Consider the following 26,633-nt stretch of genomic DNA (forward strand, 5'->3'; position numbering starts at 1 on the left):
CCACCTTCGGAGTGTTACCAGGACTGCCAAAATGCCACCCTGGTACTTTCTAAGTTCTGTGCTTGTAGACTCATTTCTGAATTCTACAGAACAACTTACTGATTAAAGATACAGGCCTTGGAGTCAGAAAAGCTCAGATCCATGTGCTGATTCTGCCAGTTACTGAAATGTGAACTGAGAACATTGAATTGATCTATATGAACTCAGTTTTCTAATTTCCAAATAAGAATGACATTATCTTCTTTACTGGAATATTAAGAAGCTTGAATCACACAACACAGGTAATATGTGTAGTACATGGTATGGCATTTGGTAAGCATTCAGAACACATTAACTCTTAATCTTGTTTTTATATTGTTGTTGTTACTGTTCTTCAAAATTTCTCCCAGTTTTCTACCCACTCAGGCACAGGGAAATACATTTGGGGAAATATTGAAATAGCAGTACTTTAAATCCTTAGAAATCAAATTATTTTTTAAATAAAATATTTATTTTAGGGAGAAACTATTAAAATCTTTTTTCCCCTAGAGAATGGCTACTGTGAGGGTTGTTCAGTGTGGTTTCACGTCCCTGAATACCATCAATATCCCTGTGTGTATTCCAACAATTTAATTCAGCTGGCAGAACTGTACCCCTTTAGAATAAGGTAGAGATTATGCTAACATTTTAGAAGAGGGTCATCTTGTTTGTTTTTGGAAAAGTGCCTCCAGATGAGCATCTATGGCAGCATTGTCCAACATATCATGCTGTCGTGATAGAGTATGGTAGCTTCTAGCTGCATGTGGCTATTAAGCACTTAAAATGTGGCTAGTGTAACTGAGGGACTAGATGTAACTTTATTATGTTTAGTGAACTTAAATAGCCACAGGTCTGTAGACTTCTCTGCATGTTCTGGGCCAATGAGACTGCTGTTTGAAATTTTGATATTTAACTCATCAAAGAACACATGCTTGAAGATAAAGGCAAACAAAAAGACAATGGAAAGAAAGCTTTCATACTAGAGGCATGCCGAAGCAGCCCAAAATGAATGAGATGAAATTAATTACCACTTTCCTTTTCCAACTCATCATGTTGATTATGGACTATTACTAACTACACACCAGGGCTTTGGGACTCGCAATACTTTTCATACAATTTGTGCTACTTAGTTTGAGTTGAATGTGGCATGCTTATACCTTCTTAGCACCCCTTACTCAACTGACAAAGCTTTAACTACTTTTTACATTACTTTAAGACATTCTTCTCCAATTCCTTCTTTGTGAAACATAAATTGATTGCTTATTCAACATGATGTCTTTCAGCTATAAGAGCATTTATCTTCATATCCACTCAAGAACATGTGTTTAGATGACAGCATGTATTGATAGACTGCAACTTACTACAGTAGCTAACAGTAGAAGAAACTCAGTCAGACATGAAGAAGAGTAAAAGAGTAAGGTAAAGGAAGACTAATTGAGTTCGTAGAATTAGAGATGCACATGTAATAGGATTGTCAATGAATGACAAAGCCAAATAAAACAGGGTCAGTGGTTGAACACATGTATACCCTTTGATCTACCAATTCCACTCCTAACTATACACCAAACAGAAATAGATACATATTTAATATATTCACCAAAAGGTATATGCAACACTGTTCATAAATAGCAGCACTATTATTTAACAACCCCAAATTGGACTACTCAAATGTCTATCAATGGTAGAATTGATAAATGAATTGTGTTACCTCTACACAATGGCTACTACACATCAATGAGAATAAATGGTCTCTGACTGCACATCACAATTTGGATTAATCTCAAATACAATTCTGAGTGAAAGAAGAAACAAATGGTTTTCACTTTACAATTATATTCATATAATGTTCCAAATGAGGTCATACCGTTCTGTGGTGTTAAAAATCAGAATTGTGGTTATCCTTGGAAAGTATATTTGGAAGGGAGCATAGGAGGTTTCTGGGATACTGGTAATGTTCTGATTTCTCATTTGGACCCTGATTACAATTATCTATTGGTACATAACAAATTACTTCAAAACTTAGGAGCTTAAATCAATAAACATTTATTATCTCACCTTTCCTGTGGATCAGGAAACTGTGTACAGCTTAGCTGGGTGCCTCTGGCTCAAGGCGTCTCACAGAGGTACAGTCAAGTTGTTGTCTGGGGCTGTGGTCTCAACTGAGGCTCAACTGAAAAGGGATCGGCTTCCAAGGTCACTCAAGTGTTTCTTGACAGGATTCAGTTTCCAAGGTCACTCATGTGTTTCTTGACAGGATTGAGTTTCTCACACTCATGTGTTTCTTGACAGGATTCAGTTTCTCACAGGCTGTTGGAATGAGGGCCTCAGTTTCTTAATGACTTTTGGCTAGGACCTCCCTTGGTTCTTTGCTGTATGGGCCTCTCCACAGGGCAGCTTATGTCGTATTTGGTTTCCTTCAGAGCAAGTGAGCAAGAGTGTGAGAGAGACTGAGCCCACAATATGGAAGCCATAGTTGTTTTTTTTTTTTTTAACATAACCTTGGACATGACATTTTACCACTTCTGTCACATTTCCTTTATTAGAAATGAATCAGTAAATCCAGCCCACACACAAGGGAAGGGAATTATACTCAGTCTGAGCATCAGAAGGTGGAGATCCCTTAGGATCATCTGAGTGGCTGCCTACTATATCTGTGTTCAGTGTGTAAATTTCAATGAGCTGTACACTCAAGTACACTCATGTACTTTTCTGTATATTCATTATACTTAAAAAGTGTGATTGAGTAATTAATTAACAGAATCTCTGGATCTCACAAAAAAGACCTGTGGCCTTCAGATAGACTTTACTAGACTGAAGGTTCTTAAATTTAAAGTCTAGCCTCCAGAAACAGAAGACTTTTTTCCAACCTACCTCTGCCAAATTGGACTTACTACAACATTACTAGGTCTTTGCTCCTCTACCCTGTACATTATCACAGTACACACACCTGTGTTCACCACTTTCCCTGAAAACCCATGAACCCCAAAAGATAGAGGAGTTCTTTCCAGTTGTACAAGCATTGGGCCTGGTGCTTCTTGTGTCATAAAAAGGGAAAGTGGTTCTGTCATGATGGGGTCAAGTCTTGGGCTTCCTGCAGCAAATCCCACAGTCAAATTCAGAGCAGAAAAACCTCTGAGATGGTGAAGAATGGAAGTCGTATTATTTAAAGTCAGCCTCTAGTAATGACACACATTTGAAAAGGAAAAAGCATGAAGATTCCTTGGGCAAGCATCAGAACAATTGCTGTGGGCCAAAATTCATAAATATGCTATACACTGTCCCTGATTTTAGGGTTAGCCTGTTTCTAGTCACTGCTTATCTTTACTCTTAGGGAAATGTTCCCAGGACTGTGGACATGCATAGAGGCAGGAAAGAAGGGAATAAACGAAGGAAGCCTTACTTACTCTAGGTGATGAGGATAAAATAGCAATCCTGGAAAGGCTTGAGAAATGTTAATAAAGGAGCTGCCAGTTAAAATGCCCTCTATTATTTCTAACTATAAAAGAAGCCCTTGGCTTCTTCTGAATAACCACCGTGTCATTTGTTCTAAACCATGGCTGGATTGCCCATCAACAGAGCACACAACGTGGTGACCTGCCCTCGCTTGATGTCTGTTTTGTTCATCCATGGCAAAGTATTTAAGAAAAACATCCCCCTCAATTTTTTTCTGTTTTAGTACTTTTGGTGCTTTCAGTTTACTATGTCAGTTTCTTCCAACAGTATTTATAAGAAGCGCTCTTCAGAACCGAGGTTCATTTAGGGGGCCATTGAAGAGTCTGCTGCTTAATGACTCCTCATGATTATTGATAGCAGCCACCTATTGCCTGCATTGCTGCCTTAGCCCTTCACTGGGCCCACACTTCCACTTTGCCCTCCTGCAATCCATTCTCAGCTTAGTGGCCAGAGTGACCTTTTAAAAACATGTATTTTGTCATTCCTCTGCTCCAAACTCACAGGTAAAGCCAGACTTTTGCAATAGCCCATCAGGCCCCAAATGATCTGGATTCTGGCCTTCTCTCTGACTTTTCTTCCTAGAATCCCTCCTTACTCTTTTGCAGAGTTGCTGGGCTCCTGGCTCTAACTCAAACCTCCCTGGCAGGCTCTACCTTAGGGCCTTTGCCTGTAGCCCACTGTGCTCAGGAGGTTCCTCCCCTTGACAGCTGCTTAGCCAACTACCTTACCTCCTACTCACTGTTGGTAACTTGTCACCTCTTAATGACATTTAACTTGTGCACTCTATTCAAAATGGCATGGTGGCCCACCTCCCAATATTCATAAATGTCCACATTGGCATCTTCAGCATGCTACATTGTATATAAGGTGATCTTTGTTATTTACTTTTTGTTGAATGTCTTCCTTCTTTAGAAGGTGAGCTCTGCCAGGTTAAATGTTTTATTGCCGGTTTTATTTATTGCTGTAGCTCCAGATTCCTTAGTCTCAGCACTACTGACATTTTGTGCTGAGTAATTCTTTGTTGTGGAGGCGGTCCTGTGTGTTGTAGGATGTTTTGCATCAACTATGGGTTCTACTCATTAGCACTTCTCCTAGCTGTGACATCCATAAATGTCTTCAGACATTGCCAAATGCCCCCTATGGAGTAAAATCACTCTTCACTGAGGATCACTGATGTAGCTCAAATGCCTGGTCCTAGATACTCAATAAATATTTATTGAAGGAATGAATGCAGGCAGAGCTATATAGCATCAAAGAAGTGTGTAAAATAATTTAACTATTACCTTATGAAAGGCTGCTGCCTTTTATAAATTTTACATAGAATTACTATTTTCATCCATTAGTCAAATAAGCATTTCAAAGGCCAGAGACAACATTGTTCAGCAAAAAATGAATTAAATGGACAAACAATTAGGTCAAACCACAACCAGATACATATGCAAATAAACTCTCTTAGCCATAGTTTCCAAATTCAAAGTGCCAAACCTGAAATTTTATTGCAAAGGTTTACAAAATACAATAAAATAGTTTGAAATGATGCAATTTCATCCAAACGTTAATTCTGATAATCACTATATCAATGATATAGATTTAACCATAATGACCTAATATTCATCACAAAGAAAATCACAGCCTAAGCCTTAAATGCATTCAGTAAAATGTGAATTAAACTTGGCATAGAATTCTGGTTTCTCCCTAGGTTTAAAATTCAAGTCATTGGTTATATGTAAGCGATTTAATTCTAAGCCTAAAATTACAATGTACTTTAATCCTTTCTCTGCAATTCAAATATTTACTTGACAATGCAATACCAGTTGTGCCTTCCAAATTAGTCCTTGTAGTGACGCATTTTTAGTCCAAGACAGTTGATTGGGTCTTCTTCTCCCCTAAATTTGTTTTTTTCCCCTCTACCCCATTCTCCACAAGTCCATAATTACTGTTGCAATTGGCAAATCCCACTCTCAGCAGTAAGAAAATATTTTTCCACACTTCAACATGTGTTTGTATAAGACAAGTTTTTTGGTTTAATGGAGGTCACAAATACACTGACGGAGTCATTAGCTTGGACATTTTGTCTTCCTCGATAATGAAGACATGTTAAATTTCAAAACCATTTGACTGTTTTAAATACCTGTTTCTTTAAAAGCATAGTTTTCAAATTCTTTATGGGAAAATGATGTTCTAGTTATCTATTACAACCTAACAAATATAATGGCTCAGTGTAATAATATAATAATTGATTATCTCTCATCTCATGGTTCTGTGGGTTGATTGAACTCATCCAGATGGTTCTCACTGGAGTCTTTCATGTAGCTGCAGTTAAACAGCAGCTGTGGCTGAAGCCATCTGAAGGCTTGATTGGGTAGACATCCAAGATGGCTTCTTTTGTCATATGTTGTTGCCTGGACTTGGACAGCTGACATAGTGAAGGCTGGCCAGGCATCTCTCCCTCTCTCCACATTGCTTCTCCACATGGATGATTTCTATACAATATGGTGGTCACAGGGTTGTTGGACTTCTAACATGGTAGCTGGCTTTCCTCAAAGTGAGCATTCCAAGATATCCATGTGGATATTATAAGGCTTCTAGGATTCTTCTGACCAAGGCCCAGAAGTCATGCAGTGCTATCTCTACAATATTCTGTTAAAAGTGAGTCACAAGACTAGTCCAGATTCAAGAGAAGGAGACTAGACAGAAGTGTGAATATTAGAAGGTGGGGCTACTTGAAGGTCATCTTTGTATCCCTAATATCATAGACAAAAAAGATGAGCAATACAATTATCCAGTTTTTGAGGATAAAGTCTTAAACATGTTGCTTAATAAGGATCATTTTTTAAGTTCTTTTCACTTTCCCTTTGGCTACCAAGCTGGTAATCTTTTTGATCAGCAGTATAACCTTTCACTCAAGGTTGAAAATGGTAGTGGGAGAAACAATGTCTGTAGAATTGGTAGAAGCCAAGTCCAATGCTCCTGGACAAGTGGACTCTTTAATTCATCTCCTCTGTGTTTCTGTTGCCCTGATGACTATGGTGGCTTCAGTATGCCCATTTTCTTCCATAGCATTCCCTGAACATGACTTAGAAATGACAGTCCCATTCCTCTTCTTTGCAAGTATCAGGGTAGAAGCAAGTTTCAGCGGCAATGAGCAGAGTGTAAATGCTTCATATAGTCCATGACAGATTACACTTAACTGTAATATGTTGGCCTTTTCTGAATGCTTGGTCATTTGCTGGACATTTCCATTCTCTCCAGTTAATGGCTTCAGTGCCTGTTAGGAATTAATTCTGTGGATAATTATAATCTCTCTTCAGAGTGTTGCAGAGGTCAACGAGATAAAGCAATAAACCCCCATTTCAAGTGCAGTCCTATGGCAACTTTTCTGAAAATGAAGGGCAGCACTCCTTCCTTCAGCTTTGCTGGCAATTGACTAGGCTAATGCTACTTTATGGCTTGTTATCAAATCTGAAAATTATTCGTGTTCTTTTTACATCTCCAGGTTTAGGTGGGAAGAGAAAATAAAAGGCAAGCAAGTGGCTTCATCACAAAATACCCTGGGATTGAGGAAAGGCACTTCTGAGCAAAGATCATTGGAAAAGCACTGTTAATCAGTTCTTATTTTTATAAACTGTGGCTGTCCACCAGCAGAGAGTTTAAGGACTGAGATGCACTAGCTTGCAGAAAAGAATTGTTTTCTTTTTCTTTTTCTTTTTTAGCTTTTGTTTTACTATTATACTTTAAGTTCTGCAATACATGTGCAGAACATGCAGGTTTGTTACATAGGTATACACGTGCCATGGTGTTATTCTGCACACATCAACCCATCATCTACATTAGGTATTTCTCCTAATGCTATCCTTCCCATAACCCCCTAATCCCTGTCAGGCCTCAGTGTGTGATGTTCCCTTCCCTGTGCCCATGTGTTCTCATTGTTTAACGCTACACTTATGACTGAGAATCTGTAGTGTTTGGTTTTCTGTTCCTGTGTTAGTTGCTGAGAATGATGGTTTCCAGCTCCATCCGTGTCCCTGCAAAGAACATGAACTCATCCTTTTCTATTGCTGCATGGTATTCCATGGTGTATATGTGCCACATTTTCTTTATCTAGTCTATCACTGATGCATAGTTGGGTTGGTTCCAAGTCTTTGCTATTGTAAACAGTGCTGCAGTATACATACATGTGCATGTATCTTTATAGTAGAATGATTTATAATCCTTTGGATAAATAGCCAGTAATGGCATTGCTGGCTCAAATGGTATTCCTGGTTCTAGATCCCTGAGGAATTGCTATACTGTCTTCCACAATGGTTGAACTAATTCACACACCTACCAACAGTATAAAAGTGATCCTATTTCCCCACATCTTCTCTAGCATCTTTTGTTTCCTGACTTTTTGAAGAAACAAAAAGTGTCAGATGGTATCTCATTGTGGTTTTGATTTGAGAAATCTCTAATGACCAGTGGTGATGAGCTTTTCTTCATATGTTTGTTGGCGGAATAAATGTCTTATTTTGAGAAGTGTCTGTTCATATCCTTCACTCACTTTTTGATGGGGTCATTTGTTTTTTTCTTACACATTTGTTTAAGTTCCTTGCAGATTCTGGATATTAGCCTTTTATCAGGTGAATAGATTGTAAAATCTTTCTCCCATTCTGTAGGTTGCCTGTTCACTCTGATAGTTTCTGTTGCTGTGCAGAAGCTCTTTAGTTTAATTAGATCCCATTTGTCAATTTTGGCTTTTGTTGCCATTGCTTTTGGTGTTTTACTTATGAAGTCTTTGCCCATGCCTATGTCCTGAATGGTATTGCCTAGGTTTTCTTCCAGGGTTATGGTTTTAGGTCTTACATTTTAGTCTTTAATCCATCTTGAGTTAATTTTTGTATAAGGCATAAGAGAGGGGTCCAGTTTCAGTTCTCTGCATATGGCTAGCCAGTTTTCCCAACACCGTTTATTAAATAGGGAATCCTTTCCCCATTGCTTGTTTTTGTCAGGTTTGCCAAAGATCAGATGGTTTTAGAGATGTGGTGTTATTTCTGAGGTCTATGTTCTGTTCCATTTGTCCATATATCTGTTTTGGTACCAGTACCATGCTGTTTTGGTTACTGTAGTCTTATAGTATAGTTTGAAGTCAGGCAGTGTGATGCCTCCAGCTTTGTTCTTTTTGCTTAGGATTGTCTTGGCTATATGGGCTCTTTTTTAGTTCCATATGAAATGTAAGGTAGTTTTTTTCTAATCCTGTGAAGAAAGTCAATGGTAGCTTGATAGGGATAGCATTGAATCTGTAAATCACTTTAGACAGTATTGCCATTTTCACAATATTGACTCTTTCTACCCATGAGCATGAAATGTTTTACTATTTCTTTGTGTCCTCTCTTATTTCCTTGAGCAGTGGTTTATAGTTCTCCTTTAGGAGGTCCTTCACACTCCTTGTAAGTTGTATTGCTAGGTATTTTATTCTCTTTGTAGCAATTGTGAATGGGCGTTCACTCATGATTCAGTTCTCTGTTTGTCTATTATTAGTGTATAGGAATGCCTGTGATTTTTGCACATTGCTTTTGTATCCTGAGGCTTTGCTGAAGTTGCTTATCAGCTTAAGGAGATTTTTAGGCTGAGATGATGAGGTTTTCTAAATGTACAGTCATGTCATCTGCAAACAGAGATAATTTGACTTCCTCTCCTCCTATTTGAATACACTTTATTTCTTTCTCTTGCCTGATTGCCCTGGCCAGAACTTCCAATACTATGTTGAATAGGAATGGTAAGAGAGGGCATCCTTGTCTTGTGCCAGTTTTCAAAGGGAGTGTTTCCAGCTTTTGCCCATTCAGTATGATATTGGCTGTGGGTTTGTAATAAATAGCTCTTATTATTTTGAGATACGTTCCATCAATACCTAATTTATTGAGAGTTTTTAGCATGAAGCAGTGTTGAAATTTAACAAAGGCCTTTTCTGCATCTATTGAGATAATCATGGGTTTTTGTCATTGGTTCTGTTTATGTGATGGATTACATTTATTTATTTGCATATGTTGAACCAGCCTTGCATCCCTGGGATGAAGCTGACTTGATCATGGTAGATAAACTTTTTGATGTGCTGCTGGATTCAGTTTGCCAGTATTTTATTGAGGATTTTTGCAACAATATTCACCAGGGATATTGGCCTGAAATTTTCTTTTTTTGTTGTTGTGTCTCTGCCATGTTTTGGTATCAGAATGATGCTAGCGTCATAAAATGAGTTAGGGAGGAGTCCCTCTTTTTCTATTGTTTAGAGTAGTTTCAGAAAGAATAGTACCAGCTCCTCTTTGCACCTCTGGTAGAATTCGGCTGTGAATCCATCTGGTCATGGGCTTTTTTTTGGCTGGTAGGCTATTAATTACTGCCTCAATTTCAGAACTTGTTGTTGGTCTATTCAGGGATTTGACTCCTTCCTTGTTTCATCTTAGGAGTGTGTATGTGTCCAGGAATTTATCCATTTCTTCTAGATTTTCTAGTTTATTTGTACAGAAGTGTTTATAGTCTTATCTGATGGTAGTTTGTATTTCTGTGAGATCAGTGGTGATATCCCCTTTATCTTTTTTTTATTGTGTCTGTTTGATTTTTCTCTCTTTTCTTCTTTATTAGTCTGACTAGTGGTCTATCCATTTTGTTAATATTTGCAAAAAAGCAGCTCCTGGATTCATAGATTTTTTTGAAGAGTTTTTCATGTCTCTGTCTCCTTCAGTTCTGCTCTGAAACCCTATGAGCCAAAAGAGAGTTGGGGCCAATATTCAACATTTTTAAAAGAATTTTCAACCCGTAATTTTATATCCAGCCAAACTAAGCTTCATAAGCGAAGGAGAAATAAAATCCTTTACAGACAAGCAAATGCTGATAGATTTTGTCACCAGCAGGCCTGCTCTTGAAGGAAGCACTAAATATGGAAAGGAAAACCTGGTACCAGCCACAACAAAAACATACCAAATTGTAAAGACCGTTGACACTATGAAGAAACCACATCAACTAACAGGCAAGATAACCAGCTAGCATCATAATGACAGGATCAAATTCACACATAACAATATTAATCTTAAATGTAAACAGGCTAAATGCCCCAATTAAAAGACACAGAGTGGCAAATTGGATGAAAAGGCAAGATCCATTAGTGTGCTGTATTCAGGAGACCTATCTCACATGCAAAAACTCACATGGCTCAAAATAGAGGGATGGAGGAATATTTATGAAGGAAATAGAAAGCAAAAAAAAAAAAAGCAGTGTGTGCAGTCCTGGTCTCTGATAAAACAGACTTTAAACCAACAAAGATGAAAAGAAAAAAAGGGCATTACATAATGATAAAGGGATCAATGCAACAAGAAGAACTAACTATCCTAAATATATATATGCACCCAATATAGGAGCACTCAGATTCATAAAGCAAGTTCTTAGAGACCTACAAAGAGACATAGACTCTCACACAATACGAGTTGGAGATTTTAACACCCCACTTTCAATATTAGACAGGTCAACAAGACAGAAAATTAACAAGGATATTCAGGACTTCAACTCAGCTCTGGACCAAGTGGACCTAATAGGTAGCTACAGAACTCTCCACCCCCAATCAACAGAATATACATTCTTCTCAGCACCACATTGTACTTATTCTAAAATTGACCACACAATTGGAAGTAAAACACTCCTCAGCAAATGCAAATGAATGGAAATCAGTCTCTCAGACCACAGTGCAATCAAATTAGAACTCAGGATTAAGAAACTCACTCAAAACCGCACAACTACATGGAAACTGAACAACCTGCTCCTGAATGACTACTGGGTAAATAAAGAAATTAAGGCAGAAATAAATAAATTCTTTGAAACAAATGAGAACAAAGACACAATGTACCAGAATCTTTGTGACACAGCTAAAGCAGTGTTTAGAGGGAAATTTATAGCACTAAATGCCCACAGGAGAAAGTGGGAAAGATCTAAAATTGCAACCCTAACATCACGATTAAAAGAACTAGAGAAACAAGAGCAAACAAATTCAAAACCTAGCAGTAGACAAGAAATAACTAAGAATTGTTTTCCGACCTCTTTGAAGAACCTTTAAGTACAGGAAGAAGAAAGAATCCTGTGTGTGTGTGTGTGTGTGTGTGTGTGTGTGTGTGTATATATATATATATATATACCTATGAAGTGAGAGTTCAACACCCTTTCACTGCACCTTAATGCCTGTCTTTCTAAATAAAAATACTGCACATCCATCTTTCAAGAAGTTACATTAGAATGTTATTTCACTGTTTATAAAATGCTTTCATATATAATCCCAAATTACCTCTTCATTTGCTTTTTAAAAGCCTAACATTGCAGCCTTCACAGATTGATTATTAACTTCAGCTTTTGAAGTTTAAAATAGTACAGTTAACTTGTTTGGACTTAATGTTTCTAAAGCAAGACTCTCAAATTCTGACATGAAATATCTTCCTATATATCTTTGTTATTTGATTTTTGTTTTGTTTGGTTTCCCCAATTTCTGAGGAAATCTCAATGCCCATGACTGTTAAATTAGTATCAGTGTCTCAGTTGATGAGAGATCTATTTAAGTTAGTCTAGAAAGAAAATACACACTAGCATATGCAAATATTATTATATATTGTAATTTTAAAATCATATAAATATAAATATAAAATGAGAAAGGCAGTGGAAGAAAGATGTCAAACTATGCTGCTCTAAAAAACAGAGAACACCAGCCTTAGCTTCATTGTTTAGCGAGATTGTAATACTGGAAACTCTACCTCATTGGAAGCTGGACTTCTTCCTCACTTAACAGGAGGTTGCTGCATCAGATGACATCCAATGAAGTCATAAAATGGGATAAAATGCCAAAGCATGGTCTAAAACCATTGATGCTGGGTATCCCAAACATGTTTCAAGGGGCTCTCCATCAAAAAAGGATAAGAAGAGACCATTGTCAAAGAAATGAAGGGAGAGAAATTGAAGGCAAGTTTGACAGGAGTGGTTTAGGGTAGGATAGACTGTATTCCCCTACAGAGATCAGCACTGTGATTTAGGGATGAAAATGATGTTTTTCACAATCTCAACTATTCAAAAAACATTGTCACAGCAATTTGAAATTACTCTTCAAAAGCAGAAAATTTATGTGGAATTTATTATGAAATAAGAGTTATCTAAATTTAGTTATAACTGGATTTTTAATGGTCTCTAGCTGTTTTAGGCCATCCCAGAAAGAAGTTACTTTGATGGCTTGAATATCTCATATTCCACTCCTAATTCTAATCATTCTGTTGAGGCTATTTTTAAATGGTGTAGATTATTGTTTTGTTTTGTTTCTCCTAGGATTTTTGGGTTAGGAATTTTAAGGGATCCAAAACATTGTAGAGTTAATTTTTCTTGTTTGGCAGGTTGTAATTACAGAATTATAGACAAGAAAAAAAGAGAAGAGAAGCATGTCCCTAGTCCTGATGATAAATAACATATTGGAATATTTTATTTCAATTCAGACAACTTCATTTATTCATTAAATAGTAAAATTAAAGTCAATCTAGATTATGTTTCAGGTAATTTACAGAGCATTACTATAGATGTAAAGACGTTAAATAAAATCAATATATTTTGAAAAATAGTTCCCATTTTCAAATTGTGTGCTGAGCAGTGCTTCTTCCAGAATTTATTGACAGAAAAAATTCTGCATAAGGTTAAGTCATGAATGGAAACTACTTTTAAGATACATATGGATTACTAGGCTAGAAGTCTGTCTTTATTTTTGTGGCAGACAAAATTTAAGATGGGCCCCAATGATCCCTGCCCCTTATATTCATAGATTTGTGTATTCCCCTCCCTTTTAGTTTGGGTGGGGCTTGTGACTTGCTTCTAACCACTAAAGTTGGTAAAGGTGATGGGATGTCACATCCATCATTATGTTACATAAGTTTGTAGCTTTCATCATGCCAGCAGACTCCCTCCCTTGTTGGCTATGATGAAGCAAGTTGCCTCATTGGCAAGATGAGGAGACCCACATGGCAAGGAACTGAGAGTGGCCTCAAGCCAACTACCCACAAGGAACTGAGACCCTTAGTCTAACAGCCTAAAGGGGATTTTCATCATGCCAAAAACCACTGAAGTGAGCTTGGAAGTGAATCCTTCCCAATCAAGCTCTTATATGGGACCCCAGCCCTGGCCAAAACATTGCGGCCTCAAGAGAGGACGTGAAAAAGATGACCAAGCTAAGCCATGCTCATATTTCTAACTCACATGAACTGTGAGATAGTAAGTTGTATTGATTTAAATCACTATCTTTGTGGGAATTTGTTATGCAGCACTAGATAACTGATAAAGCTAATGTCTGTGGTCGACAGAGTAATGATCCCCTGACAGATCTCCTCATTCTAATTTCCATAGTCTGTGAATTTCTTTTCAGATATGATTAAGTCAGAGATGAGTTGATTATCTTGGATTATCCAGGTGGGCCCAATATAATCACTAGCTCCTTATAAATGAAAGAGGAAGTGAAAGTCAAGGAGAGATTTGAAGATGCTACTGCTGGTTTTGAAGATGAAGGAAGGGACCATGAGCCAAGGAATACAGGCAGCCTCTAGAAATTGAAAACGGCCCCAGAATGAGTGCAGACCAGCTGACACCTTGATTTTAGCCCAGCAAAACTAATTAGAGACTTCTGACTTCCAGAAATTTAAGATAGTACGTTTACATCATGTTTAAGCCACTAAGTTTGTGGTAATTTGTTATAGCAGCAATAGGAAGTGAATACAGGGTCTATGCTTATTAGCATCAAGGATGACTAACAAGAGTCCTTCTCGAGGGCCTTGTCTGCTCCTAACAGCTACTGCGCTGAAGCTGTGCATATCAGCTTCCCTTTCCAGAAGTGAACAAATAAATTCAGTGGCACTGAGCATTGCTCTAGAGAAAATTAGCATTTGTCCCACAGCCTTATGGGCCTAGTCGTTCTCCCACCCACCCTATCGCTTTACAGTTTTTTGTCTGACACTTATCCCTTATTCTCTTGTTTACTGTTTTATTGTTTCTTCTCAAGATTCTAAGCCTCCCTGTCTTAGTCAAAGGGTGTTTGGACTCAAAGAATATGATCTAATCAAGCCAATTTAAATAAAGAGAAAATGAGAATAAGTAGATCAAGCAGGTCTTGGAGGGTACAGTCATAAGTCAACTATGTTCTTTCCCCCATTGCCCATTTATAACAGCTCCCCAGGGCCAGTTCTTCCTTAGCCCTCAACAAAATCTCAGGCAGTTCCCATAAACATATTGATCAGGTTCAGAAAATTTCTCTAGTCACTTGTACACTTGTAATCACAATTTGTAATCTGTAATTGCAACGTTTGTCATGTAACAGTCAAAACTCCCAACTCCACAAAATTGCTCCCTTGTGCCCACTTCAGGTGTGGGAAGCCTGCAGTGGGTTAAGGGGCATTGTCAATGTTTTCTCTACTGCCCCAGCATTCTGCCCTAGCGTTAGCTCCTTCCGGATTGAAATGAGGCCAAGATGGTGAGGTAAAAAGCAAGACATTTTTCACTTGATTGGCACCAGTGTAATCCAGCATTAGCTTCTTCTGTCCGTGGAAGATGATGGTGGTGGACTCTTTTCTTGTGGTTGCTTGCATGGATTCCTGGAAGATTTCTTTGCTGAGTTACTCCAGTTGCAGACCCCTTGAGTCAGGCAGAAACCAAGGGCTGGCTATGCATAATGTTCCTTGGCTTCTATATATTTCTGCAAAGGCCCCCTTATCCCTCAAAGTAGCTCGGTGGATCAGGACGTCCAAGGCCAGTGTTTCTACTGCATCTTCCGAGAGTCTCACACTTTGGGCCTGCCTCAGTGTAAGGGTAGTAATTGCACAAACGTAGCCTCTGCTCTTTGAGCACGTACTGCTTCTGATAGCCTCTCCCTGTTGCCTTTTTTTCAGTTTGTAATGAAGACACGAGTCAGATCCCAAGATGAGTAAGGGGTAAGGGTTCCAAACTCTGGTCTTCAACACCTTCTTTGAAAATCCTGCAGCACCCTTCTTTGGCATGTGGGAGTGATTGGCATATATTGGCATTGAGCCTCAGCTGATTCTGTCTCAGTCCATCTTAGCATTCTGGAACATATGAACACATATGGCTTCCATCTTTCTTTCTGCCTAGGCTTGAGTTAGGAATCCTAAGGGATCTGAAGTGCTATGGAGTTAATTCTTCTTTTCTGGCAGGTGATGATTATGTACTTAAGATGAAAGAAAACAAAAGTAAAAGCTTTTTCTCAGAATGATGATAGATACCATGCTGAGATCATTTATGTGAATGATTTTATTTCTAGCAAAATGGTGAACAACCAGCGCTCAGGAATGGTGGAAACCAGGCCTGTTCAGGGGATTACTGGCATCTGTAATCTTGACTCTGGTGCTCAGTCATGAATGTGACTTGGCTCTCAACTTTTAGTCTCTGTGTCTCCTAGTTCTGATTATGGAGAGGGGAAATCTGATTGGTTCATTCCAACATTCAGGTCCAATGAGCTGGGTGCAGAGAATGAGTTCCCAGGGCACATTGCCTGCTCCTGAGGGCTCTGGGAGCAGACTTAGACAGGACAAGGCAGGTATGGCAGATAGTTCCACTAATATGGCTGCCACACTGACACATTCTTTGGTCAGTGAGGTTATAGAGCATTTCTGATCTGGTAAGTGTTTCTTGTTGCCTGTGAATGAGGGAAACTTGAACAAAAACTGAGAAACAGTGTTTTGCTTCTGTTTGTGTTGCTTTCCACATATTTGCCTCATATCTATTATCCTGGACATGGGCACCCAATTTGCCTCCAACACTTCACACCCACATGTTCTGCTGCAAGGAGCATCCTCATCCCCCTCCCCTTAAAGGCTAACAGTAGATTTTTTCTTTATGATATAAAACCAAAGTGGACTGGCTGAGTCATGGTGTTCATGACACTGAAGTTGACCTATTGAAGCTAAATTGCTCCTCCAAACTGCTACACATGTGTATACTCCCACCAGCAATGCAGATCCTTCATCTTATCCAGTGAATTCTCATTTGATGGCACTATTGCTCTGTCTACTGCAGTCATTGGGCTTCCTGCCAGCCTGGGTGACAGGGAATTTGTGGGAGCAGATGGGTCACCGTCAGCACTGTACTACCTTCCTGCACCATAGCACCATTATCCTAAATGTTCTGAGTCTTCCTGGAGTTTTATTTATCTTACTTCTTTCTCTGCCCTCTTGACTCCTCCCTTTCTCTACCCTACTTTCTACTACATGGTCCAGCCCAGCCAGAGTGAGTCAGCTGAGCCACAAATCAGTTAGTGCTAGAAATGTGATTTGCAGTGGCTTCTTCAAGGGAACAGGCTTGCAAAAGATCTTCCCCTTACTCGTTTGGGCAATAAATCAGAAAAGCAGGTAATTAATTGCAACCTAAAGTAGAAAAAGTCAGCTCTTCTTTATCAAAATGGCAACTGACCTTTCTCCTAGTCATGATTTAAAAAGGAACAAAGAAGGGAAGAAAGAAAAACTATTATAATCCATAATATGATTTTTCCTCAAAGGTTTGAGTTACTTGGAGGGAATTAGATAAACCATTATGTTACATTGTTCTGCTTTTAGCCATGAAGTACAGCCTATTGTGAGTAATATTTCCCAACTGGTGCCTGTCTGAAATATTAATCATCCCAGGGTCCTAGTATTATGACCAGGGACTTACTAAGTCACACAGTATGGGAAATGATGTTTGCTGGGATGCTACTTCTTTATAAGAAACCTACAATAACATTTCTCTTTCAGGATGCTGATCCTGAGAGGTAATGATGTTCCATGAATTGATAAAAATTTTTTAAAATCTCTTCCTCTGACAGAAAACTACAGACAAATTTTTAAGCAGCAAAGAAAAATTGGCTAAAGGACAATCAGAAGGGGAGAAACAATTCTGAGAGCAGCAAAAAATGTAGAGACTTAGTTGATGCTTCCAAAACTGTTGTTCCCTTTCTGGGTTTTATTTTAAGGTCCTGCTGTTTGGCAGCACAGATAATATTGCCCAACGTAAACTTGCTAGGAAGCGTTCAATTGTGCAGTTTGTTAAATTCAGGAAACACTTGATTTTGGCTTTTTGTGTGGTCTGAATGCCTGCATCTGAGCTATTTGATTTACTGTACCCCGGGAGTCCAGGGAACATTCACGCTAATGTATCACACCTTTTGTTTTGAAAGAAAACTCTTACTGGTTAGAGTCCGAGCTCAGTGCATATCATAAATATGTTTGTTTTTCTCTCTTACAGAAGCTGCAAAGAATCGATACTCCTGACTGTCATTCAGCCTTACCCGGTAAGTGTTTGGTGAATAAAAGTGCCACTTAATGTTCTCAGCCTTCTTGTTTCTTCTGCCTACTCCAGGAAAACCATGACGATGAACAACAGCAGAGAAAAACAGCATGCACTCACAATATGGGTTCAAAAATCTTGACTGTACTTTACACTCCATGTTAGCAAAGTCATTCACTGAAGAGAAAAGGAAGTAAAACATTTTCTAAAGTTCTTGAAAGACAACCAGCTGTTCCAGTCCTATGCAACAGTCACATCTAGAAATGACACCAAACTCAAGACCTTATGGTTTCCAGCTTTAGAAACTCAAATTTCATGAGACTATCTAATTTTAGGAGGTCGATGCACAATTGTTATTTTTAACCCCATCTAAATAATTTGGTAGAGAACTGGATATTTTAGCAAATCCTGCTTTAAGAGTAGATATTATATGATATATGGCTGTCAGAATTTGACTTCAGCCACCATGGTTAGGAGGGTGGAAAGTGATTTAAAAACTAGACAATTCTTATGATTTTTTTTAAAAACAACTTTATCATGGTATAATCTGCCTACTACAAAATTCATCCATTTTCAATGTATAATTCAATGGTCTTCATAAAATGTACTGAGGTTTGCAACGATCACCCCATCCAATTTCAGAACATTTCCATCTCCCCAATAAGATCCCTGTTTCTATTTACAATTAATCCCTGTTCCCACACTCAGTCCTAAGCAACTACTAATTTCCTTTCTATTTCTATAGACTTGCCACTGCTTGCGAATTTCATACGTTGTCAGTTGAACTAAAAATTGCTGAGGCAAAGTTCTTCAGATTTTTCCCAAAATGGTTCCTGTCAGCCTGGCCTTCGTATGGAGTGGCAGTGATTCCAACCTACTTAAGCTCCTGTTTTCTTCCCCATAGAGTTGGAGCATTTCTACATCAATTAAAGGGCTCTGGTATTTGCTGATCTCCATCTTCTGGCCAAACTCTTCATTTCCCCTATCCCAGAATTTTTCCCCTAAATACTGTGGGCTAGGCATTTTAGACAGGAAATAGTAAGCATTCAGGATTCTGGTAAGACCACACATAGAACTAGCCAAGACAACAAGTTATGTCATCTAGGATGTAACTATGCATATTTATATTAAAAGCTCAGTTTAATATTGATTGTTACTGTTAACTCCATCTCTTTGACAGAACTTGCGCTTGTACACGCGTGCAAACACACACACACACACACACACATACACACACACACACACACACATTGGGATTTCAAAGCTAAGGAGGCCCCAGGATGTTACAGAACTGCAACTTGAGATCTAGCTCCCAGCACTATAACTAGCAAGTGAGCAGTGACTACTATAGCTGCTCAGAACTTTGGTCTCCTCATCTGTCTGATTCTGAGATTCTTCCATGTGCTTCTATATAAAGTACAGCTGGGCTGTTTTTAGATTTTTTGATTAACCAAATTGTCATTATGACTTACTTCAAATCTACCCACATTTCTTGATTTATTTGCAGTGGACAAATTCATTTGGGTAAAGCTGATGTAAATGTCTATAATAAGCAATGAACAACTATAAATTGAGATTGAACAATTGTGAATTCCTGATGGAACTTCAAGCTTGCATTGTCCTTCCTGAATTTTCTTTCTGCTTTTATAACCTATTAGAAATGTAAGATCAGGACTTTTGCTCGTTTGTTTGTTTTTTGTGTGTTTCTTTGTTTTGCAATGTGGGATACTGTTTTACCTCATGCAGTAAACTTAGAAAAAGAAAGAAGAGTTTTACATATAAGTTTATGGTTGTGTCTTGTGGCTTTACTTGCTGTTTGCCTTTTGAGTCTGTATGACTTGTTACTCATTTTAATACTGATTACTATCAGTGAATCATGGCACTTCCTTTTAACGGATAATCTGGAATTTTCTGGGAGTTCTGGTGGCTCTTGTCGTTGTGCTACATTGAAAGGCAACACTTAGCCACAATATTTAGGAGCAAAGTGTTACATGTTGTTATAGCCAACAGCTCTACCTCTGCTCCAGTGTCACTTTCCCCCTGCCCAGTCACTGCAGATAAATTCTCATCTTTGACTTTCCTTCGATCAATGTTCTTTGAGAAATGACTCCAGTCCAACCACCTCCTTGGACTCGCTAAAGCCAAATTCTAAATGCTACCTCAGGGTTTTTCAAACTTGGTATTGTTGACATTTGAACTTGAGAGTTCTCTGTTGTGGGGTCCTGTCCTGTGCATCGCAGGATGTTTAGCAGCATCCCTGGGCCTGTTCCTGCTAAATGCCAGTAGCACCCTCTCCCCAAGTTGTGACAAACCAGAATGTCTCCAAACATTACCAAATGTCCCTTGGGAGCAGAATTACCCCCAGCTGAGAACCAGTGTCCCACCTAAAGCCTTCCCTTTACTGTTCAAATTCAAAGTTGCTTTTCTCTCCTCCAAGTTGTAGAAGTTGAAATAAAAGAATTAAAACCCCAAAGTTACATTAATAAATATATCAGACATGGAGAGGAGAGCAGATGGGAAAAGAAAAGACTGCAATCTTTTACTTATATTTTTCTGTTTGGATTTTACTGCAAGCCAGTTGCTTTAAAAAAAAAAATTATTGAGTTTCATTTATTTGCTAAACATCTTCCCGGCAATCAGGATTGACAAACAGAAACAGATGACCCAGCAGACCAAAAGAAACTTCATAAGTTCTACTTTTATTACAAACAATAAAAATTAGCATTTTAATTTCTTTTGCAACTTGCTGGATGGCATTTTTTATGTTGTATTTCTTCTGCATAAGGTCCAATAAAGACACAGAGCCAATGTTTATACCTTCTCGCCACATTTCACATGTGTCCAAGTCACCCCATCATGACCTACTCACAGAAATTGATTTCCAGTGAGGCCCAGGTTAAGGGGAAATGGGGTGACAGTCTTAGGATCCCTGAAATTCTTTGATAAGAAGTAATTCTTAATAGGTTACTGCCTCATTTTTTAAAATAAGTATTATGGTAGGCTTTCCCCAACACTTCCATTTTCACTTTTTTCTTGGAAAAAAAGTACAAAGTGGAAGTACAGAAGGAAATACAGATGCAGAAAAATGTGTTGACAAACCTTTCCCCCAGAGACAACTAGTGTAAACATTTTGACCTATTTCCTTCCAGTCTTTTTTTCTATGCCTTAGTTGAGATCATACTGTACATATAATTTTATTCTGCCTCTTTTACTAAATATATCATAAACATTTCATATGTCATCAAAAACTCTTTATAAGTATTATTTAAATGGCTGCAAAACATTACAATGAACCAAGATTTCCTTAACCAACCCCCTATTAGGCCTTTGATATCATCTTTAATGTTTTGCTGTTATAAAAAACTCTGCAAAGAAAACCTCTGTGCATAAGTCTTAATCTGTAGTTAATATTTCCCCAGGATGGAATGTTAGAGGGGGAATTTCTGGATTACTCATGGGTTTTTCTTTGTTTGGCTCTGATACATCATCTTCTTTCCTTGTATTGTTTTCTCTTTTTTGTTGTTGTTGTTTTTTTTTTTTTCACTTTGATATCCCCGATTTATTTTGAAGAGCACTTTGTACCTACTTTTTAAAAAAAAAAAATTTTTATTATACTTTAAGTTCTGGGGTACATGTGCAGACCTTGCAGGATTGTTACATAGGTATACACATGCCATGGTGGTTTTCTGTCTCCATCCCCCCGTCACCTACATCAGGTATTTCTTCTAATGTTATCCTTCCTCAACATCCCCACCCCCTGCTATCGCTCTTCTAGCCCCCCACCCCCCAACAGACCCCAGTGTGTGATGTTCCCCTCCCTGTGTCCATGTGTTCTCATTGTTCAACACCCACTTATGAGTGAGAACATGCGGTGTTTGGTTTTCTGTTCTTGTGTCAGTTTGCTGAGAATGATGGTTTCCAGATTCATCTATATCCCTGCAAAGGACATTAACTCGTCCTTTTTTATGGCTGCATAGTATTCCATGGTATATATGTGCCACATTTTCTTTATCTAGTCTATCATTGATGGGCATTTGGGTTGGTTCCAACCAAGTCTTTTCTATTGTAAACAGTGCTGCAATGAACATACATGTGCATGTGTCTTTATAATAGAATGATTTCTAACCCTTTGGGTATATACCCAGTATTGGGATTGCTGGGTCAAATGGAATTTCTATTTCTAGATCCTTGAGGAATCGCCACACTGTCTTCCACAATGGTTGTACTAATTTATACTCCCACCAACAGTGTAAAAGTGTTCCTATTTCTTCACATCTTTTCCAGCATCAGTTGTCTCCAGATTTTTTAATGATCACCATTATAACTGGCGTGAGATGGTATCTCAGTGTGGTTTTCATTTGCATTTCTCTAATGACCAGTGATGATGAGCATTTTTTAATATGTTTGTTGGTCGCATAAATGTCTTATTTAGAAAAGTGCCTGTTCATATCCTTAGCCCACTTTTTGATGGGGTTGTTTGTTTTTTTCTGGTAAATTTGTTTTAGTTCTTTGTAGACTGTGGATATTAGCCCTTTGTCAGATGGGTAGCTTGCAAAAAATTTTTCCCATTCTGTTGGTTGCCAGTTCACTCTAATGATTGTTTCTTTTGCTGTGCAATGAACATACATGTGCATGTGTCTTTATAATAGAATGATTTATAGTTTAATTAGATCCCATTTGTCAATTTTGGCTTTTGTTGCCATTGCTTTTGGTGTTTTAGTCATGAAGTCCTTGCTTATGCCTTTGTCCTGAATGGTATTGACTATCTTTTCTTCTAGGGTTTTTATGGTGTTAGGTCTTATATTTAAATCTTTAATCCATCTGGAGTTAATTTTTGTATAAGGTGTAAGGAATGGGTCCAGCTTCAGCTTTCTGCATATGGCTAGCCACTTTTCCTAACACCATTTATTAAACAGGGAATCCTTTCCCTGTTGCTTGTTTTTGTCAGGTTTGTCAAAGATCAGATGGTTGAAGGTGTGTGGTCTTAATTCCCAGGCCTCTGTTCTGTTTCATTGGTCTATATCTCTGTTTTGGTATTGGTACCATGCTGTTTTGATTACTGTAGCCTTGTAGTATAGTTTGAAGTCAGGTAGCATGATGCCTCCAGCTTCGTTCTTTTTGCTTAGGATTGTCTTGGCTATGTGGTCTCTTTTTTGGTTCCATGTGAAGTTTAAGTTGGTTTTTTTCCAGTTCTATGAAGAAGGTCAATGATAGCTTGATGGGAATAGCATCGCATCTATAAATTACTTTGGGCAGTATGGCCATTTTCATGGTATTGATTCTTCCTAACCTAGAGCATGGAATGTTTTTCCATCTGTTTGTGTCCTCTCTTACTTCCTTGAGCAGTGGTTTGTAGTTCTCCTTGAAGAGGTCCTTCACATCCTATTTTAGTTGTATTTCTAGGTATTTTATTCCCTTTGTAGCAATTGTGAATTGGAGTTTGCTCATGATATGCCTCTCTGTTTGTCTTTTATTGGTGTATAGGAATGTTTGTGATTTTTGCACATTGATTTTTGTATCCTGAGACTGCTGAAGTGATTTTTGCACATTGATTTTGTATCCTGAGACTTTGCTGAAGTTGCTTATCATCTTAAGCAGATTTTGGGCTGAGAAGATGGGGTCTTCTAAATATACGATCATGTCATCTGCAAATACAGACAATTTGACTTTCTCTTTTCCTAATTGAATATGCTTTATTTATTTTTCTTGCCTAATTGCTCTGGCTAATACTTCCAATGCTATGTTGAATGGGAATGGTGAGAGAGGGCACCCTTGTCTAGTGCCAGATTTCAAAGAGAATGTTTCCAATTTTTGCCCATTGAGTATGATACTGGCTGTGGGTTTGTTGTAAATAGCTTTTTTTATTTTGATATACGTTCCACCAATACCTAGTTTATTGAGAGTTTTTAGCATAAAGGGCTGTTGAATTTTGTCGAAGGCCTTCTCTGCATCTATTGAGATGATCATGTGGTTTTTGTCTTTGGTTCTGTTTATGTGGTGGATCACGTTTATGAATTTCCGTATATTGAACCAGCCTTGCATCCCTGGGATGAAGCCTACTTGATTGTGATGGATAATCTTTTTGACTTGCTGTTGCATTCAGTTTGTCAGTATTTTATTGATAATTTTTGCATTGATGTTCATCATGGATATTGGCCTGAAGTTTTATTTTTTAGTTGTGTCTCTGCCAGGTTTTGGTATCAGGATTGATGTTGGTCTCATAAAATGAGTTAGGGAAGATTTCCTCTCTTTCTATAGTTTGAAGTAGTTTCAGAAGGAATGGTACCAGCTCCTCTTTGTACCTCTGGTAGAATTCAGCTCTGAACCCATCTGGACCTGGACTTTTTTTGGTTGGTAGGCTATTGCTGCCTCAACTTCAGCCCTTGTTATTAGTCTGTTCAGGGATTCAACTTCTTCCTGGTTTAGTGTTGGGAGTGTGTAAGTGTCCAGGAATTTATCCATTTCTTCTAAATTTACTGGTTTATGTGCATAGAGTTGTTTGTAGTAATCTCTGATGGTAGTTTATATTTCTGTGGAATTGGTGGTGATATCCCCTTTATCATTTTTTATTGCATCTATTCCATTCTTCTCTCTTTTCTTTTTTATTAGTCTGGCTAGCAGTCTATCTATTTTGTTAATCTTTTGAAAACCCAGCTCCTTGATTTATTGATTTTTGAAGAGTTTTTTGTGTGCCTGTCTCCTTCAGTTCTGCTCTGATCTTAGTTGTTTCTTGTCTTCTGCTAGCTTTTCAATTTGTTTGATATCTCTCCTCTAGTTCTTTTAATTTTGACAATAGGGTGTCCATTTTAGATCTTTCCTTGCTTCTCATGTGGTCCTTTACTGCTATAAATTTCCCTCTAGACACTGTTTTAAATGTGTCCCAGAGATTCTGGTATGTTATGTGTTCATTCTCATTGGTTTTGATGAACATCTTTATTTCTGCCTTAGTTCATTATTTATCTAGCAGTCATTCAGGAGCAGGTTGCTCAGCTTCCATATAGTTGTGCAGCTTGAGGTGTGTCTCTTAATCCTGAGTTCTAATTTAATTGCACTGTGGTCTGAGAGACTGGTTGTTATGATTTCTGTTCTTTTGCATTTGCTGAGGAGTGATTTACTTCCAATTATGTGGTCAATTTTAGAATAAGTGCAATGCGATACTGAGAAGAATGTATATTCTGTTGATTTGGGATGGAGAGTTCTGTAGATGTCTATTAGGTTCACTTGGTCCAGATCTGAGTTCAAGTCCTGTATATCCTTGTTAATTTTCTGTCTCATTGATCTGTCTAATATTGACAGTGGAGCGTTAAAGTCTCCCACTATTATTGTGTGGGAGTCTAAGTTTCTTTGTAGGTTGTTAAGAACTTGCTTTATGTATCTGGGTGCTCCTGTACTGGGTGCGTATATATTTAGGATCATTAGCTCTTTTTGTTGTATTGATCCTTTTACCACTATGTAATGCCCTTCTTTGTCTCTTTTGATCTTTGTTGGTTTAAAGTCAATTTTATCAGAGACTAGGATTTCAACCTCTGCTTTTTTTTGCTCTCAATTTTCTTGGTAAATCTCCCTCCATCCCTTTATTTTGAGTCTATGTGTGTCTTTGCATGTGAGATGGGTCTCCTAAATACAGCACACCGATGGTTCTTGACTTTTTATCCAATTTGCCAGTCTGTGTCTTTTGATTGGGGCATTTAGCCCATTTACATTTAAGGTTAATATTGTTATGTGTGAATTTGATCCTGCCATTTTGATGCTAGCTGGTTGTTTTGCTTGTTAGCTGATGCAGTTTCTTCATTGTGTTAATGGTCTTTACCATTTGATACGTTTTTGTGGTGGCTGGTACTGGTTGTTCCTTTCCATGTTTAGTGCTTCCATCAGGAGCTCTTGTAAGGCAGTCCTGGTGGTGATGAAATCTCTCAGCAGTTGCTTGTCCATAAATGATTTTATTTCTCCTTCACTTATGAAGCTTAAATTTGGCTGGATATGAAACTCTGGGTTGAAAGTTCTTTTCTTTAAGTATGTTGAATATTGGCCCCCACTCTCTTCTGGCTTGTAGGGTTCCGCCGAGAGATCTGCTGTGAGTCTGATGGGCTTCCCTTTGTGGGTAACCCGACTTTGCTCTCTGGCTGCCCTTAGCAGTTTTTCCTTCATTTCAGCCCCGGTGAAGCTGATGATTACGTGCCTTGGGTTTGCTCTTCTCGAGGAATATCTTTGTAGTATTCTCTGTATTTACTGGATTTGAATGTTAGCCTGCCTTGCTAGGTTGGGGAAGTTCTCCTGGGTAATATCCTGAAGAGTGTTTTCCAGCTTGAATTCATTCTCCCCCTCACATTCAGGTACACCACTCAAACACAGATTGGGTCTTTTTACATAATACCATATGACTTGGAGGCTTTGTTCATTTCTTTGCACTCTTTTTCCTCTAATCTTGCCTTCTCATTTTATTTCATTGAGTTGATCTTCAATCTCTGATATCCTTTCTTCTGCTTGATTGATTCAGCTATTGAAACTTGTGTGTGCTTCATGAAATTCTCATGCTGGTTTTTCAGCTCCATCAAGTTGTTTATGTTCTTCTCTAAGTCGGTTATTCTAGTTAGCATTTCGTCAAACCTTTTTTCAAGATTCTGAGTTTCTTTGCATTGGTTTAGAACATGTTCCTTTAGCTCAGAGAAGTTTGTTACTACTCACTTTCTGAAGCCTGCTTCTGTCAGTTCATTGACTCATTCTCTATCCAGTTTTGTTCCCTTGTGAGGAGTTGTGAACTCTTGGAGGAGTAGAGACGTTCTGGTTTTTGGTGTTTGCATTCTTTTTGCGCTGGTTTCTTCCCATCTTCGTGTATTTATCTACCTTTGGTCTTT

General features: G+C 38.2%; 1 protein-coding gene across 7 annotated transcripts in view; it reads left to right on the forward strand.

Moving 5' to 3' along the window:
* FRMPD4 (FERM and PDZ domain containing 4) overlaps positions 1-26,633 on the forward strand; it is an 895,030-nt gene that overhangs the window by 812,660 nt on the left and 55,737 nt on the right. For all 7 annotated transcript variants that reach the window (XM_032285792.1, XM_032285788.1, XM_032285789.1 and 4 more), the window contains one exon: positions 17,737-17,782. In XM_032285792.1, coding sequence (XP_032141683.1) covers positions 17,737-17,782 — 46 coding nt within the window. The remainder of the gene's footprint in view (positions 1-17,736; positions 17,783-26,633) is intronic.

Source organism: Sapajus apella, unplaced genomic scaffold (assembly GCF_009761245.1).
Source record: "Sapajus apella isolate SASKATOON/1434 unplaced genomic scaffold, GSC_monkey_1.0 scaffold17, whole genome shotgun sequence".
In the NCBI taxonomy this organism is placed as follows: Eukaryota; Metazoa; Chordata; class Mammalia; order Primates; family Cebidae; genus Sapajus; species Sapajus apella.